This window comes from Lynx rufus, unplaced genomic scaffold, assembly GCF_022079265.1.
Source record: "Lynx rufus isolate CCGP_SWC_20201006 ecotype Redwood Valley unplaced genomic scaffold, mLynRuf1.p SCAF_36, whole genome shotgun sequence".
Lineage (NCBI taxonomy): Eukaryota > Metazoa > Chordata > Mammalia > Carnivora > Felidae > Lynx > Lynx rufus.
The window spans coordinates 683,012-695,820 of record NW_025814852.1 but is presented as its reverse complement, the minus strand read 5'-3'; the positions used below and the strand labels follow the sequence as shown (position 1 = coordinate 695,820).

Below are 12,809 nucleotides of genomic sequence, written 5' to 3'. Positions count from 1 at the left end.
GACTGCCAGGGTGGTAGGAGTAAGGAGGAGCCCCTCTGGCTCTGACTTCCTCCCAGCTGAGTAGTGAGGGTGCCGAGGGTCCTGGCCCCATCCGGACCATTCTTGACACACCCCGTTCTGCTGTGCCCACAGTCATGGTCACTGGGCTGGCCTGGGGGCTATGGCCAGGCAGATGCCGGGGGGGCGGGGTGTAGCCTCTAATGGGGTCGACCAGGGCTAGCCGCAGTGCCCTGCACCTCAGGGAGGTTCTGGGTGGTCCCTGTGTGTGTGTGGGGGGGGGGTCTCCACACCTGTGCTTGAGCACCCCCTTGGGACCTTGTGGGGCTGGCCACTGCCGTATGATGGGGACGGAGGGGACAGACCAGGTGGGAGGAAGGTGCTGGGACAAATCAACTTGGACACACACACTACGATTGAGCTTTGGGGGAGCAGGACCCCTCGGGGCTCGGAGCCCGTGAGGGTTGTAGCAGGTTACCTGGAAGAGGCGGTGTTCGAGCTGCGAGCCGAAGGGTGGAGACACGCAGGTCGGGGCCAGAGAGCTTTCCTGGAGTGAGGTGGGGGGAGCATTAAGAGGAGGGTGGGGGAGGGTCTGGGCGGCCGGGGTGGGGACGAGGACCGTGGTGAGCGGTGAAGCCGGGCCTGGGTGGGGGCCAGTGGAGCTGGGTCCAGGCATGGAGGGGTGTGGGGGGGGTGAGGGCAGACTGGGGGGGCGCCTTATCTCCTGCTGAGTCGGTGGCGCCTGGTGGATCCGGTTGCCAGCGCCTTGTGGCTGAAAGGAGAGCCCGCCGCCTGCCTCCCTGCTGCCTCGCCTGCCTCGGCCAGTAATGCGAGCCCCAGCGAGGGAGCCGCAGGGCGGCCTGGGTCCCCCCCCAAGCCCCGGACATCCTCTGGACAGAGCCGCCCGTGAGAGCGGATGCAGGTAAGAGAGGCCCGGGGCTCAGGCAGGCCGGGGTGCGGGGCGGCGTGGAGCTGGGCAGGAGGGCCCAAACGGGGGGACAGGATGCCGCCCGGTCGGCAGCCGCAGGAGCCCGGCCTGGGCCCGGGCCCCGGCCCCGGCGTCTGGGGCCCCCACCGGCCACCACCCGCCCTCTCGGGTCTGCAGAGGCCCAGGCCAACCCCCCACCCCCGGGGTCGGGGCCCAAACGGTGCCAGACGACGGCGGAGGCAGGCCGGGTGGGCTGCAGCGCCCCTGCTCGCCTCCCCCAGGATGCTGCGGCCAGAGAGCTCCCGGGGCGCCGAGGAGGGGACTGCCACTGGGTCCCGGCGCGGTGACTGCATCATCTGCTACTCAGCCTATGACCTGGCCGGGCACCTGCCGCGCCGCCTCTACTGCGGCCACACCTTCTGCCAGGCGTGCGTGCGGCGGCTGGACACGGTGGCCCACGAGCAGCGCTGGGTCCCCTGCCCGCAGTGCCGCCAGAGCACACCCACGCCCCGTGGAGGGGTGGCCATGCTGGACCTCGACCTGGCCGCCTTCCTGGCTGTCAGGGCTGAGCGGGAGCCGCCTCGCGTGGAGCCCCAGCGTCCCGCGCCCCCCAAAGGCAGCACCGCTGTCACTCAGCAGCCAGCCAGGCTCCGCCCCACCTTGGGCACCCAGCCCCACTTCCCCCAGCCCAGACGCTGCTGCAGCTGCGGCCTCTGCTGGGACACCCTGGACAGTCCCCAGGTCTGAGTCCCAGCGGCTGCCACCGCCCGCCGAGGACCTGCTGTCCACGGCATGCTTGTCGCGGAACCTCCGACTGCCGCGCAACCAGCCCGGAACGGCCTGGGGCCCCGCACGGACACCCCCAGACCGCAGCCTAAGTGTGGGGGCTGTGCCCATGGTACCGTGAGGCTCTTTGAGAAGCCGGTTACCTCTTTCCCGTCTTGGCCAGGATTCCAGGGCTTCAGGCCAGCCTGACTGCGTGCGTGGTGAGGGCTGCTGCGCTCAGAGTCTCCTGCAGGCCCAACCCAGGCCTGGACTCAGCTCAGAGGACGCCTCCACGGGTCTCTGGCTAAAAAAGTCCCACAGGTGGGAACCAGAGCAGAGAGCCGCCTCCTTCAGTCCTGTCTTGCAAAGCATCCCTGTGAAGTTCGTTTATTCAACAAAGCTCACTGAGCACCCGCTACGTGTTGGGCACTGTTCCGGCAGGGTCCCCTGCAGCCACAAAGTCCCTGCTGTGACAGATGTCCAAGGAGCGGGCCCCGGGGCGCGGCTGGCTTTAGGCCCAGAGAGGCTGGGGGCCTGCCCGAGATTGCACAGCTCAGTAGGACCACTCCCACACTGGGCCTTTTCCTGGCCTTCAGCTTTCACTTCCGTCTACCTCACGATGGCCACCACACAGACCCTTCAGAGGGGCCAGAGAAGGTTCCGGAGGCTGTGGACACAGACATTCCCTCAAGTCAGGCTGCAACATCCCCATCCCCATCCCGAAAGGAGCTGTCACACTGTCACACTGCCTCTGGGAGGAACTGCTGGGCCTGCCCCGGGCGGTGGGAGCAGGACAGGGAGGGACGAGAAAATTTGCTGAGAGGACACTCAGAAACCTCCTCCTTCTCTGGGGCAAAGTCCCCCAGGGCACACGGCGATTGGTGGGCAGCAACTATACCAGGGCACCGTGGCCCAAGGGGGAGGGGAAGGAGCATGCCCCAGCAGGGGCAGCAGGAAGGGGACCGACCCCGAGAGGCACCCACAAGCCACGGCGCCAGTCAGGACCCTCCGGGGGGAGGGAGCAGGATGGGCTGAGTCTTCCGGTCCAGGTGGGACAGGCAGTGGGCTGGGCAGCACCGCGGCCTGGGGGACGGGCCCTGCCCCCGCCCCCAACCTGCAGACGGAGGCGCAGTGCCCTCCACCATTACTGCCCGCCACTGAGGCTGGGCCCGCTGGGAGCACTGCTGGGCCCAGCCCCGCCCTGAACTTGGGTCTGAACTGGAAGACTTCAGGGGCTGGGCCCCCCCCCCCCACCCGATGGGTGCAAAGCGCCTCCCTCCCACTCTTCTGATGGGGTAGGGACCACCATAGTAAGGTCTGCAGAGCTCAGGGCAGACTTCTCAAGGGGCCTCCAGGCCAACCAGCCAGAGTGCCAGCATCCTGCCCTTGCCCTGCCCTTCCCCGCCCTACCCAGGGCAGGCGGCACACAGCGTCTGGTCGTGCCACACAGGGGTCTACTTACGCTAGTCCTGCACTCAGAGCCTGTGCCCAGCCCTGCAACACCCCTGGCCTGGCTCAGGGCCCATCCAGGGAGGAAGCCCACTCGAAGAGGGCTGGGCTGGGGGCCCAGAGCACCTGCCACAGGGCAGCAGTGCAACGTGGACAAGGCAGGCACCTGGGGCTGTGACAGGTACCCCTCGGGAGCCTCAACTCCTGGGTAAACATTAATGGGGCCCAGTACACAGCAGGTCATGTGTGCGCCCAGCAGATCTTTGACCGGCAGCTGCTCCCGCCCTGTGTTTCCTCCCCGCAGGTGCCCCCTCACTACCCTCACAGGTAGGAGCTTCCAGAACCAGGTGGGGGCCCAGGGACATCGAGACAAGGGCTGGTGACCTCCCGGCCCAGGGCTCAGGCCCCACCCTGAGCCTCCTGAGCTGAGGACAAGAGACAGGAGGGAGGGTGACAGAAAGCTCTCCAGTACCTGGACCCTGGGGCCTGGGAGGGAGATGGGGTAGACGACTAGACGGGGGATCCAGACCCAGAGGGCTGAAGAGAGGAGCCTTGAGGCGAGGTGGGGGCACCCAAGCCCCTTGCCCTGCCCCCATCACTGGGGGTGGGGCCCTTATCAAGCAGAGACGTCACGGTCTGGTATCAAATGCCAAAGTCTAAGCTGGGACCATCTGCAGTGTCCCTGATGACACCTGATAGGAGAGGTCCCTGGGTTCCCGGCTCCTAGCCACTTCCGGCACCCGGCACCCTGTGCCCTGGGCCACCCACCAGGTCTTCTTCCAGCCAGGACCAGCGAGGGAGCCAGGGAGCCAGGGTCCCCTCGACTCTGCCCCCGAAACGGGACTGGGCTCTCCTGACAGCTGCCTGAGGTCACTATAGCCATCCCCCATAGATGGACGAAGCAGGAAGTCGGCAAGGCGGGTGTGGGGGGAGGGGAGGGAAGACAGATCTCAGGTTAGAGGACCCCAGGACCTGGCGGGGCAGGGGGAGGCTATGTATCTGACCTGCTTTCCCCGCCCCCAGCAGATCCAGGCCTGGGCCTGGTCTATCCCTGCCAGAAATCCATGCCGAATTCCCTCACGGGTGGCCAGGTCCCCCCCCTTACTCTGGACACAGTTGGCCTGGTGGACCGGAGCCTGGGAAATGCAGGTACCAAGAGCCCCAAGGGACCAGGCCTCAGCCTGCCTCTCTGCCTGTCCACTTAGCCCCTGACCCATTGCTCTGTGCAAGTGGGGAGGGGGCTCCTGCCTATCTCCTGGAGAGCCCATGGGGACCCGTGACAATTCCAGTCAGGGCCAGACAAGCTGGACGCCCCCTTTCCTCTCTCTTACCCCAAGCCCCTATGCCACAGTCCCCTTCACCCCCTCTGGCCCCCCACCTGGGGTGTCCTTGGCCCTACTTCACCTTGGCTCCTGCAGGGACCTCCGGTTCTGCCCCAGTCTTGGAAGAGGGGAAAATGGACCTCTGGGCCCTCCCTCAGCTGAAGGACACTGGCCAGTCCTGGAAAGGTAGGTCTTGAGGTGTCGGGTAACAGGCCAAATGGGGCTCTGACCCCCCAGGGTCTGAGCGTGGAGAGGGTCCTTAGGGAGAGAGCGCAGGGAGGAGGTTTGCCTCAGCAGGCCGTATAGAAACCTACTATGCAGACCACCGCCCCAGGGATCCTTGTCCCTCAGATCAGCTGCCTGCCCTGTCTGGAGATGAGAGCCACCCTGACCCAGCCTGCCCCTCCTCCTGCCGGCCAGTAGGCTTCTGGGAGGTCCCAGGAGTAGTCTGCTTGGCCATCCGGCCAAGGAACAGAGAGGGGACCCAGACCCTGTCTTGGGAGACAAGGAGGCAGACCCAGGCCCTGCCCTGTGAAGAGACAAGGAAGGGGGACCCTGGCCCTGCTCTGGAGGGAGACAGGAGGAAGTGGCCCGGGAGGCATCATGGGCAGGGCAGGGCAGGGCTGGGGGAGGGGGGGGGGCTGGCACCGGGGACAGCCCTGTCCTGTGTTCTTAGAGCTCAGCGTGGCCGGCAGGGTGCTCCGGGTGGCCACTGGCTTCCTCAAGGCCTGTGGACTCCTGGGCAGCCTCTACCTCTTCATCTGCTCCCTGGACATCCTCAGCTCCGCCTTCCAGCTGCTGAGCAGTGAGTGACGGGGGTGAGGTGTGGGGGGTGGGGGGCAGTGTGCGGGCGGCCTGTCGTGCACAGCTTCAGGGCGCCGCTCTCTGGACACAGGCAAGGTGACTGGAGACATCTTTAAGGAAAACGTGGTGCTGTCCAACCCCGTGGCTGGACTGGTCATCGGCGTGCTGGTCACAGTTCTCGTCCAGAGCTCCAGCACGTCTTCCTCCATTGTGGTCAGCATGGTGGCCTCCAAATGTGAGTGCACCCCCTCTCCTCCCGGGACGGTGGTGGCTGGGCAGGGTACGGGAGGTTGATGCAGCACCCCCACAGTGCTGACCGTCCAGGCGTGTGTGCCCATCATCATGGGCGTCAACGTGGGCACGTCCATCACCAGCACCCTGGTCTCAATGGCACAGTCAGGGGACCGAGATGAGTTTCGGAGGTGAGTTGGGAGCTGGGGAGGGCCGGGGGCCGCAAGCCAGGCCACCGCTGAGGCCACCGACCATCCCCGCTCGACGCGGCAGGGCCTTTGGCGGCTCAGCTGTTCACGGCATCTTCAACTGGCTCACGGTGCTGATCTTGCTGCCACTGGAGAGCGCCATAGCCCTGCTGGAGAGGCTCAGCGCCCTGACTCTGGGCGCCACCAGCCTGCAGCCTGGGGGGCACGCGCCCGACATCCTCAAGGTGCTAACGCAGCCTCTCACACACCTCATTGTGCAGGTGAGGAAAGTGCTGCCCTCGGGCGGCCCCTCGGGCCGGGGAATGCGGGGAGTGGCGGGGGGGGGGGGGCGGGTGGAGAGCCCCAGCCTCCGTCCTGGGCCCTGCACTGGGTGGGGGGAACAGAGGGCAGAACGAGCCGGGCTGCGGGCGTGAGTCCAGGCGAGCGGGTCCAGTACCCGGTCACAACGCCTCTCTCCCCCAGCTGGACACCGATGCGATTGCAAGCAGTGCCACGGGCAACGCCACCAACAGCAGCCTCATTAAGCAATGGTGCGGCACCAGGGAGGTGATGGTGAGGTGCCTCTGACCCCTGATCTCTGACCTGCCGAATTACTCGGTCCCGCCGGCTCTGAGCCGGTCCTGAGCCTGCCCTGCCTCGCCTCCCCAGACCTCGGGGAACAGCAGCGACTGTGGAGCGGCGGCCTCCGGCCCCTGCCCTGAGAGGAACGGAACGGCTGCGGTGGAGCTGCTGCCCTGTGAGGCCCCGCCCCCGCCCCTCCGGCCCCGCCCCCCGCCCCCCCCCCTCCCGTGGTTCACCAACCCCGCCCTGCCCCCAGGCCACCACCTGTTTGTGGGGACCACGCTCACGGACCTGGCCGTGGGCTTCATCCTGCTGGCCGCCTCCCTGCTCCTGCTCTGCACCTGCCTCGTCCTCATCGTCAAACTGCTTAACTCTGTGCTGCGCGGCCGCATCGCCCAGGCCGTGAGGAAGGTCATCAATGCTGGTGCGGCCCGGAATGGGGGCATGGGGGTGGGGGCGGGGCCGGCGGCCGGGCGGGGGGTGACCCCGTTCCCCCCACCCTGCAGACTTCCCCTTCCCCTTCAGCTGGCTCAGCGGCTACCTGGCCATCCTGGTGGGCGCCGGCCTGACCTTCGTGCTCCAGAGCAGCAGTGTCTTCACGGCGGCCGTTGTGCCGCTCATGGGTGAGTGCAGCGGGCGGGCCCTGGGCCCTGGGCCGTAGGCGCGAGGGCTCAGGCCCGGCGGTGACTCACCCCCCTCCCCCCCCCCCCCGGTTCCCCCAGGGGTCGGGGTGATCAGCCTGGAGCGCGCATACCCCCTCTTCCTGGGCTCCAACATCGGCACGACCACCACAGCCCTGCTGGCCGCCCTGGCCAGTCCCGCGGACATGCTGCTCAGCGCCCTCCAGGTACCACCCTCGCCGCCCTCCCCGGCCCCCTCGGAATCCAGGCCTGGGGCTTCCCCCTTGGACTCAGCTCCCTCCTGTCCAACCCCGCGGCCAGGCTGGCCACGGCCCAAGCTCTCCTGGGACCCATCTCCGGCTGCTGGGTCGGACCCACGGCCCCACCTCCTCAAACCCTAGGGATCCTGTGGACGTCCCTCCGAGCCCCAGCCCCGCTCTTGCTCCCCTGGGCCCACGTCATTTCAAGGATCGTGTGGTCTTGGGGGCCTTCTCTTCCTTTCTGGCAGCCCCTGCCCAGCCTCCCTCGAGGAATCCCCGTGCTCCACTCCCAACCCTGTGCTGCTGGCCGTGCTCCTTCAAGGCATCCTGGTCCTGGGGGGCCTTAAGCCCCTCTATCGCACCTCCCCTGGGATGCACCCCCCTCCCCTACCATCTAAACCCGACAACATGCCCTCTTTCTGCCAAAACCCCGCCTCACCTGTGCCAGGTGCTCCAAGTTGCGGTTGCACACGACCGCAATTCTGCCTCCAGGATGCCTCCCTCTAGTCCCCTAGCCCTGTGCCCCACACCCAGTCACATTTAGTCCTGCCGACTCCGTCTCTAAGTCACCCCTTCTTTGGCCCACTGCCCTGGCTCGAGTTTCCGTCCACCACTGGCTGTGCCCCAATGCCCAGACAGGCGCAGCTCCTGAAAGCCCAGATAGATCTTCTGCCCACCAGGACATGAGCCCCAGCTCCCCCCCCCCCGCCAGCCACCTGCATTTTTACCTCTGCTCTGTCCACTCGGATCCTCCCGGTGCAGGGCCCTGGTCCACCCCCTCCAGGAAGCCCTCCAGACTGCACCTTTCACACGGACTCCTCAAGCCCAGCAGCCCCTGGAGGGGACTATGTTCCCTGCACGTGTGGCCCTGCACCTCCTCCCCACAGGAGCCAGGCCAGAGCCCAGGGGAGGGCCAGACCCATGTGGTCATTGGTGGCGTAGTCACCACACTGGGATGCCGGACTGGGCTCCCTAAGTGTGTGGGGGGGAGAGGAGGCGAACCTGAGGAGTGCACCCACGCCTGGCCGGAATCTGTCCCCCTGGGTGGCCCTTCCGGGCCGACAAGTGGACCTCTATCGGGCTCTGGATTTAGTACCTTTTAGGTTGGGGGTGGGGAGGAGGAGGAGCAGGTGTCCTGGGTAGCCTAGGGGGACCTGTGTGCCAGGCCCAGGCTCCCAGCCCCTGCCTGCCCCCGGACCTCTAGGTTGCCCTCATCCACTTCTTTTTCAATCTGGCCGGCATCCTGCTGTGGTACGTGGTGCCTGTCCTGCGGCTGCCCATCCCGCTGGCCAAACGCTTCGGGGACGTGACCGCCAAATACCGCTGGGTGGCCATCGCCTATCTGCTGCTCAGTTTCCTGCTGCTGCCGCTGGCCGCCTTCGGGCTCTCCCTGGCAGGGAGCACAGTGCTGGCTGCGGTCGGGGGACCCCTGGTGGGGCTGGTACTCCTCGTCATCCTGGTCAATGTCCTGCAGCGGCACCGGCCGGCCTGGCTGCCACGCCGTCTGCGGTCCTGGGCCTGGCTCCCGCTCTGGCTCCATTCTCTGGAGCCCTGGGACCGCCTGCTGGGCCGCTGCTGCCCCTGCAGGGTCTGCAGCCCCCCTCCGGCCGCTGCCAAGGAGGCCCACTGCTACGAGAACCCTGAGGTCCTGGCCTCCCAGCAGCTGTGAAGGGTGGGCACCCCCACTTCGTGGACTTCTGGGTGCCCTGGGGGATCCCAGTAGCAGGAGACTTCCGAGTCACCTAGCTTGGCTTCTTTCCAAATAAACAAGGCTATAAACCAGGTGTGAGTGGTCTTCACTCCCCCGCCTGGGGACGGCCCCTGAGCTGGCTCCCGGGGGACGTGGAGGTGGACAAGCGCCAGCTGTCCCCCAGCCGGCACTCGGGACCCACTGCAAGTCCACGTGGGTGTGGGCACGCAGCTGGCCCCCGAACCCCAGGCCGTAACCGTTTCTCTCCTGAGCCTCCAGGGAAAGAAAGGGCCAAGCGGCTGCCACTCTGGAGGTGGAGACACCCCTCGGCAAGAGCCTGTGCTCTGAGGAGGCTGGACGTGTCCGGGGCCCTTCCCCATGGGTGCAGGGGGGAGGGGCAGCCGTCTCCCATCCCCCCCCCCCCCCCCCGCCCGCAGAGGACGTGGCCTGGGAGCCAGGCGTGGGCAACCTCTCCGAGGGCCAGCCCCATGGGTCCCGCAGACGCACAGGGAGCGAGGAGGGCAGTGTGAGGACCAGGAGGCCCCGGGCTGCCCCTGTCCGTCTCTCTCAGATGGGTGGGGTGCAGGGCAGTGTCCGGGTGAGACACAGGGCTGTCTTGGGCCCAGCAGAGCAGGCACTCGGCACCCCCCAGGAAGCAGGGCCTGCCCCTAGAGCCACCTGCACCTGGAGCCCATGCCTCCCCAAGCCCCTCGGCTGTGAGGTGCGCGAAGTTCAGGTGAGGGGGTGAGGCTGAGCGATGTCCACCCACCTGAGGGTGCACCCCCCACCCGGGCTCCGGCTTGCCCCTGCCCCTCCCTGCGCAGGGGCGTGGCCCACTTCCACCCTGTAAGGCTGGTCGGCCTGCCAGCCAGTAAACTGACTCCAGGGAGTCAGGGCCTCCCTGCTCCCATCCCAGGGCTTCCTGCAGCACCTCTCACCTCCCCACCCCCGCCCAAAACAACGAAAGCTTCTTAGGTAGAATTACATCTGTCGCCCAGAACTCGCGCACCGAGGGGCACATGCCCACCTCCATCAGAAGTGGAGATGACCCTGGGCAGGGGCCTGGGTTGCCCAGTTCTTAGTATGCTGCTGTGGTCATCACCTCCTCCTTGTCCAGGGAATGCTGCCCGCTGGGGGAGGCACCTCTTTCCCAGGCCCTCTGGGTCTGCCTACCGGGACCCAGTGTGGGAAGAGGTCTGAATGGCCAGGAAGAGGAGGCCTGAGGAGTCCCGGGTCACTTCTTGCCCTTGGTCCCGCCTTTCCACTCCCCCTCAGAACTCCCAGCCCTCCCCATGTCCTCTCAGCTCTCGGTCCCCTCACTCCCCATGTCCCCTGCCCCCCCCCCAAGATCCCAGGCCTCCTAAGCCTGAGGTTCACTGCCCACTGAGGGAGGTAGCTACTTGTTCTGGGGCTCATGGGATCAAGACCCCCACAGCAGGCTCATCCACGACAGCTTGGTTCCCTCCGATTTCAGTGACCTCAGGACGCTCCTGGTGGTGGACATCAGCCTCAAGTTTCCTCTGATGAAAGTTCCCAGAGGTGGGGCTGGGCCTGGCTAGTTCCCTGGGGAGATTGGGGTGGTGGTGGTGGTGGTGGTGGTGGTGGTGGAAGCTTTCCGTCCCCACTGTGGGGACACAGAGAGAGGGGAAGAAAGTACCCCATGCATCCCTCCTTCCGGGGCGGGTGAGGCCGCCCACAAAGGCTGACTGCAGGTCCTTTGAGGCCGCGAAGGACTGTCTGCCTGCTGCCCCTGCCTGGCGGTAACGCACCCTCCCGCTGGGACCATGGCCACGAGTAAACAGAGCCTTCGTTTGTGGATGCCTCCAACAGCTGCAGGCTGGGGCGGGAGGGGCAGGCGCCCAGCACTCCCACGGCCCCTGCCCAGGCTTCCCAGCACGTCTGGCCCTCCCTGCCCTGCATGGCTCCCGGCCACAGACCCCCACGGGGCCCAGGCCCCCGGGGCTGGCCCTGCTGCCCCATTAAGGCCCATCTCTGCACACTGTGGCGGGAACTGCTTTGGCTCAGGGTGGGGATCTGCAGGGCCTCCGCCAGCCAGCCCAGTGCAGCAGCAGCCACCTTGGTTCTTGGGCTCAAGCCTGAGAGCCACAGGGAGACTCGTGCTGTCTCGTTCCCAGTGTCCATCTCTCGGGGACAATGGGAAGGGCGAGGTGGACAAGCTGGTGTCTCAGAGCTCGGAGGCTCACACCTGGGCAGAAACACAGCCTCTGTTCCATCACCCATATGAAGCGGAGCTGCCACACTGAACTGTGGGCACGGGCCTTTTCCAGAAAGTGGGGATGTCAGGCCATACACCCTGGGGGAGGGCGATGAGAAGAGAAGGCTTTGACAGACACCTCAAAGAGCAACCTCCCCAGGGCTTTGTACCACCGCTGGCTCATGGGGGGGGGGGGGGACATCTGAGCTTCTCTCTTTCTCACCCGATTTGTGGGTTTATGACTGCCACAGAGCCGGGCCTTGCCGACTGCTGCTTGGGCAGCTGAGTTACTTTGCAGGGCACTGTGAGGAAACCGGGATGCCAGGCAGTGACCCTGTGCACAGCACCTGCTGGGGGGAGGGGGGAAGGGAGACTCGTGAGCGACAGAAGCTAGGTCCACCTTCCCGGCAGGTATGTGGGGGAGGGGGCTGGTTCCCCAGGCCCCGCTGGGACTGACTGCTGACTCACCCTCCAGGCCAGGACCGCAATCTGGAGGAGCCCAGCTGCAGACCGCTCTCCAGGGGATGAAAATGCTAACCTCTGTGCCAGCATGCTGCTTGTCTCAACAATTTCATCCACAGTTCGGTTTCGGACGTCGCATTCCATAATATGTTAAGGTCGCACGTGTGCCATAGTAACGCGGTATCGCATACCGTAGGGTGTTATGCAGAGAGAGTGCGTTCTCCTCACAGAACATAACCAGGTATTGCCCCCCAACACCTCTGGGTCGGGAGACAAAGGAAGCAGGAAGTTCCCTGAGAAAACCAGAATCTAGGGAGGCTCCAGTGGCCACAGCAAGGGAGACAGTTCAAGGCTGACCAAAGGGTGTGATTCAGTTGTTCTAAAATGTTACAAAAACGTACGCAAATGCAGTTTTTAAAACGACTGATTAAAAATGCGACCGTATGTAATTTAGCTGTTTTTCCTTCACAAACTACAGAAAAAGTAAACGCATTTATCAAGCCCAGGTATGGTGGGGGGGGGGAGCGGGGACGGAGCGCCCGGAGATCGGGGGCCCGCCCTCGTCTCCACGCAGCTCTGTGCGCCCCTGGGGCCGAGGCACCAGGCGACCGGCGCGGGGCCAACTCGTCTCCACAACAAGTGCGCGCCGCGGCCAGGCAGGCCCCCGCCCTTCCCTCCCCTCCCCTCCCCAGGCCCCGGGGCCGAGGCCCCACGTGCTCCCTCACCTGACCGCGACCGGAGCGGGCGTTGGGACCGAGGAGGGCAGCCCGGGACCGCCAGGCCTCGCCCACACGCTCGTCCCGGCGCCGCCCCCGCTCCCGCCCCCTCGTTTCGTTCCCCGGGGTCCTAGGCAGCCGTGCCGGAGAAGGCGCTCGGCCGGCCCGGCCCGCGCGCTCGCCCCCCGGGGCTGCAGTCTCCTGCACGTGTGCGCGCGCGGCCCGCAAGGGCACAGCCCTACGCCGCCGCCCCACCTGCGTTTCCCGGGGCGCGGACCGCGGACTGCGCCCACCCCGCGGCCCGTCCGGCTGGCCCTCCCCGGGGCGATAAGTCCCAGCCCGCGCCCGCAGCCCGCGCCCGCAGCCCGCCCCCGGAGCCCGCCCCGCCCGCGCGCGTCCCCGCGGCACTGCGGCGGTTACCAGGACGCTGGCCCTAGGTCGGCGTGCTCTCCGGAGCCAGCCAATGAGAGGACAAATCAATCATTTGAAACACCCAATGGCCAGAGTACTGCAGCGCGAGGGAGGGGTTTTTGATAGGGAGAGCAGAGACCGAGGCTGACCAATGAAGAGCGAACGGCGG

General features: G+C 66.4%; 2 protein-coding genes across 2 annotated transcripts; both read left to right on the top strand.

Moving 5' to 3' along the window:
- Positions 1-1,207: 1,207 nt before the first annotated feature.
- Positions 1,208-1,672, top strand: RNF224 (ring finger protein 224). The gene has a single exon (XM_047093816.1). The coding sequence runs from the start codon at positions 1,208-1,210 to the stop codon at positions 1,670-1,672; it is 465 nt and encodes a 154-aa protein (XP_046949772.1).
- Positions 1,673-3,357: 1,685 nt separating this feature from the next.
- Positions 3,358-8,815, top strand: SLC34A3 (solute carrier family 34 member 3). Its single transcript, XM_047093892.1, has 13 exons — positions 3,358-3,466; positions 4,163-4,288; positions 4,558-4,647; positions 5,138-5,266; positions 5,357-5,500; positions 5,576-5,687; positions 5,770-5,965; positions 6,168-6,257; positions 6,354-6,441; positions 6,523-6,690; positions 6,773-6,889; positions 6,989-7,113; positions 8,351-8,815. The coding sequence occupies exons 1-13, from the start codon at positions 3,358-3,360 to the stop codon at positions 8,813-8,815; spliced, it is 1,959 nt and encodes a 652-aa protein (XP_046949848.1).
- Positions 8,816-12,809: the final 3,994 nt, after the last annotated feature.

Bases quoted from the DNA above. Each gene is read 5' to 3' on its own strand.
- RNF224 (XM_047093816.1), top strand. From the start codon at position 1,208: ATGCTGCGGCCAGAGAGCTCCCGGGGCGCCGAGGAGGGGACTGCCACT.
- SLC34A3 (XM_047093892.1), top strand. From the start codon at position 3,358: ATGGGGCCCAGTACACAGCAGGTCATGTGTGCGCCCAGCAGATCTTTG. The intron at 6,258-6,353 runs GTGAGGTGCCTC...TCGCCTCCCCAG, and splicing joins GCGGCACCAGGGAGGTGATG to ACCTCGGGGAACAGCAGCGA. The intron at 7,114-8,350 runs GTACCACCCTCG...CCGGACCTCTAG, and splicing joins TGCTGCTCAGCGCCCTCCAG to GTTGCCCTCATCCACTTCTT.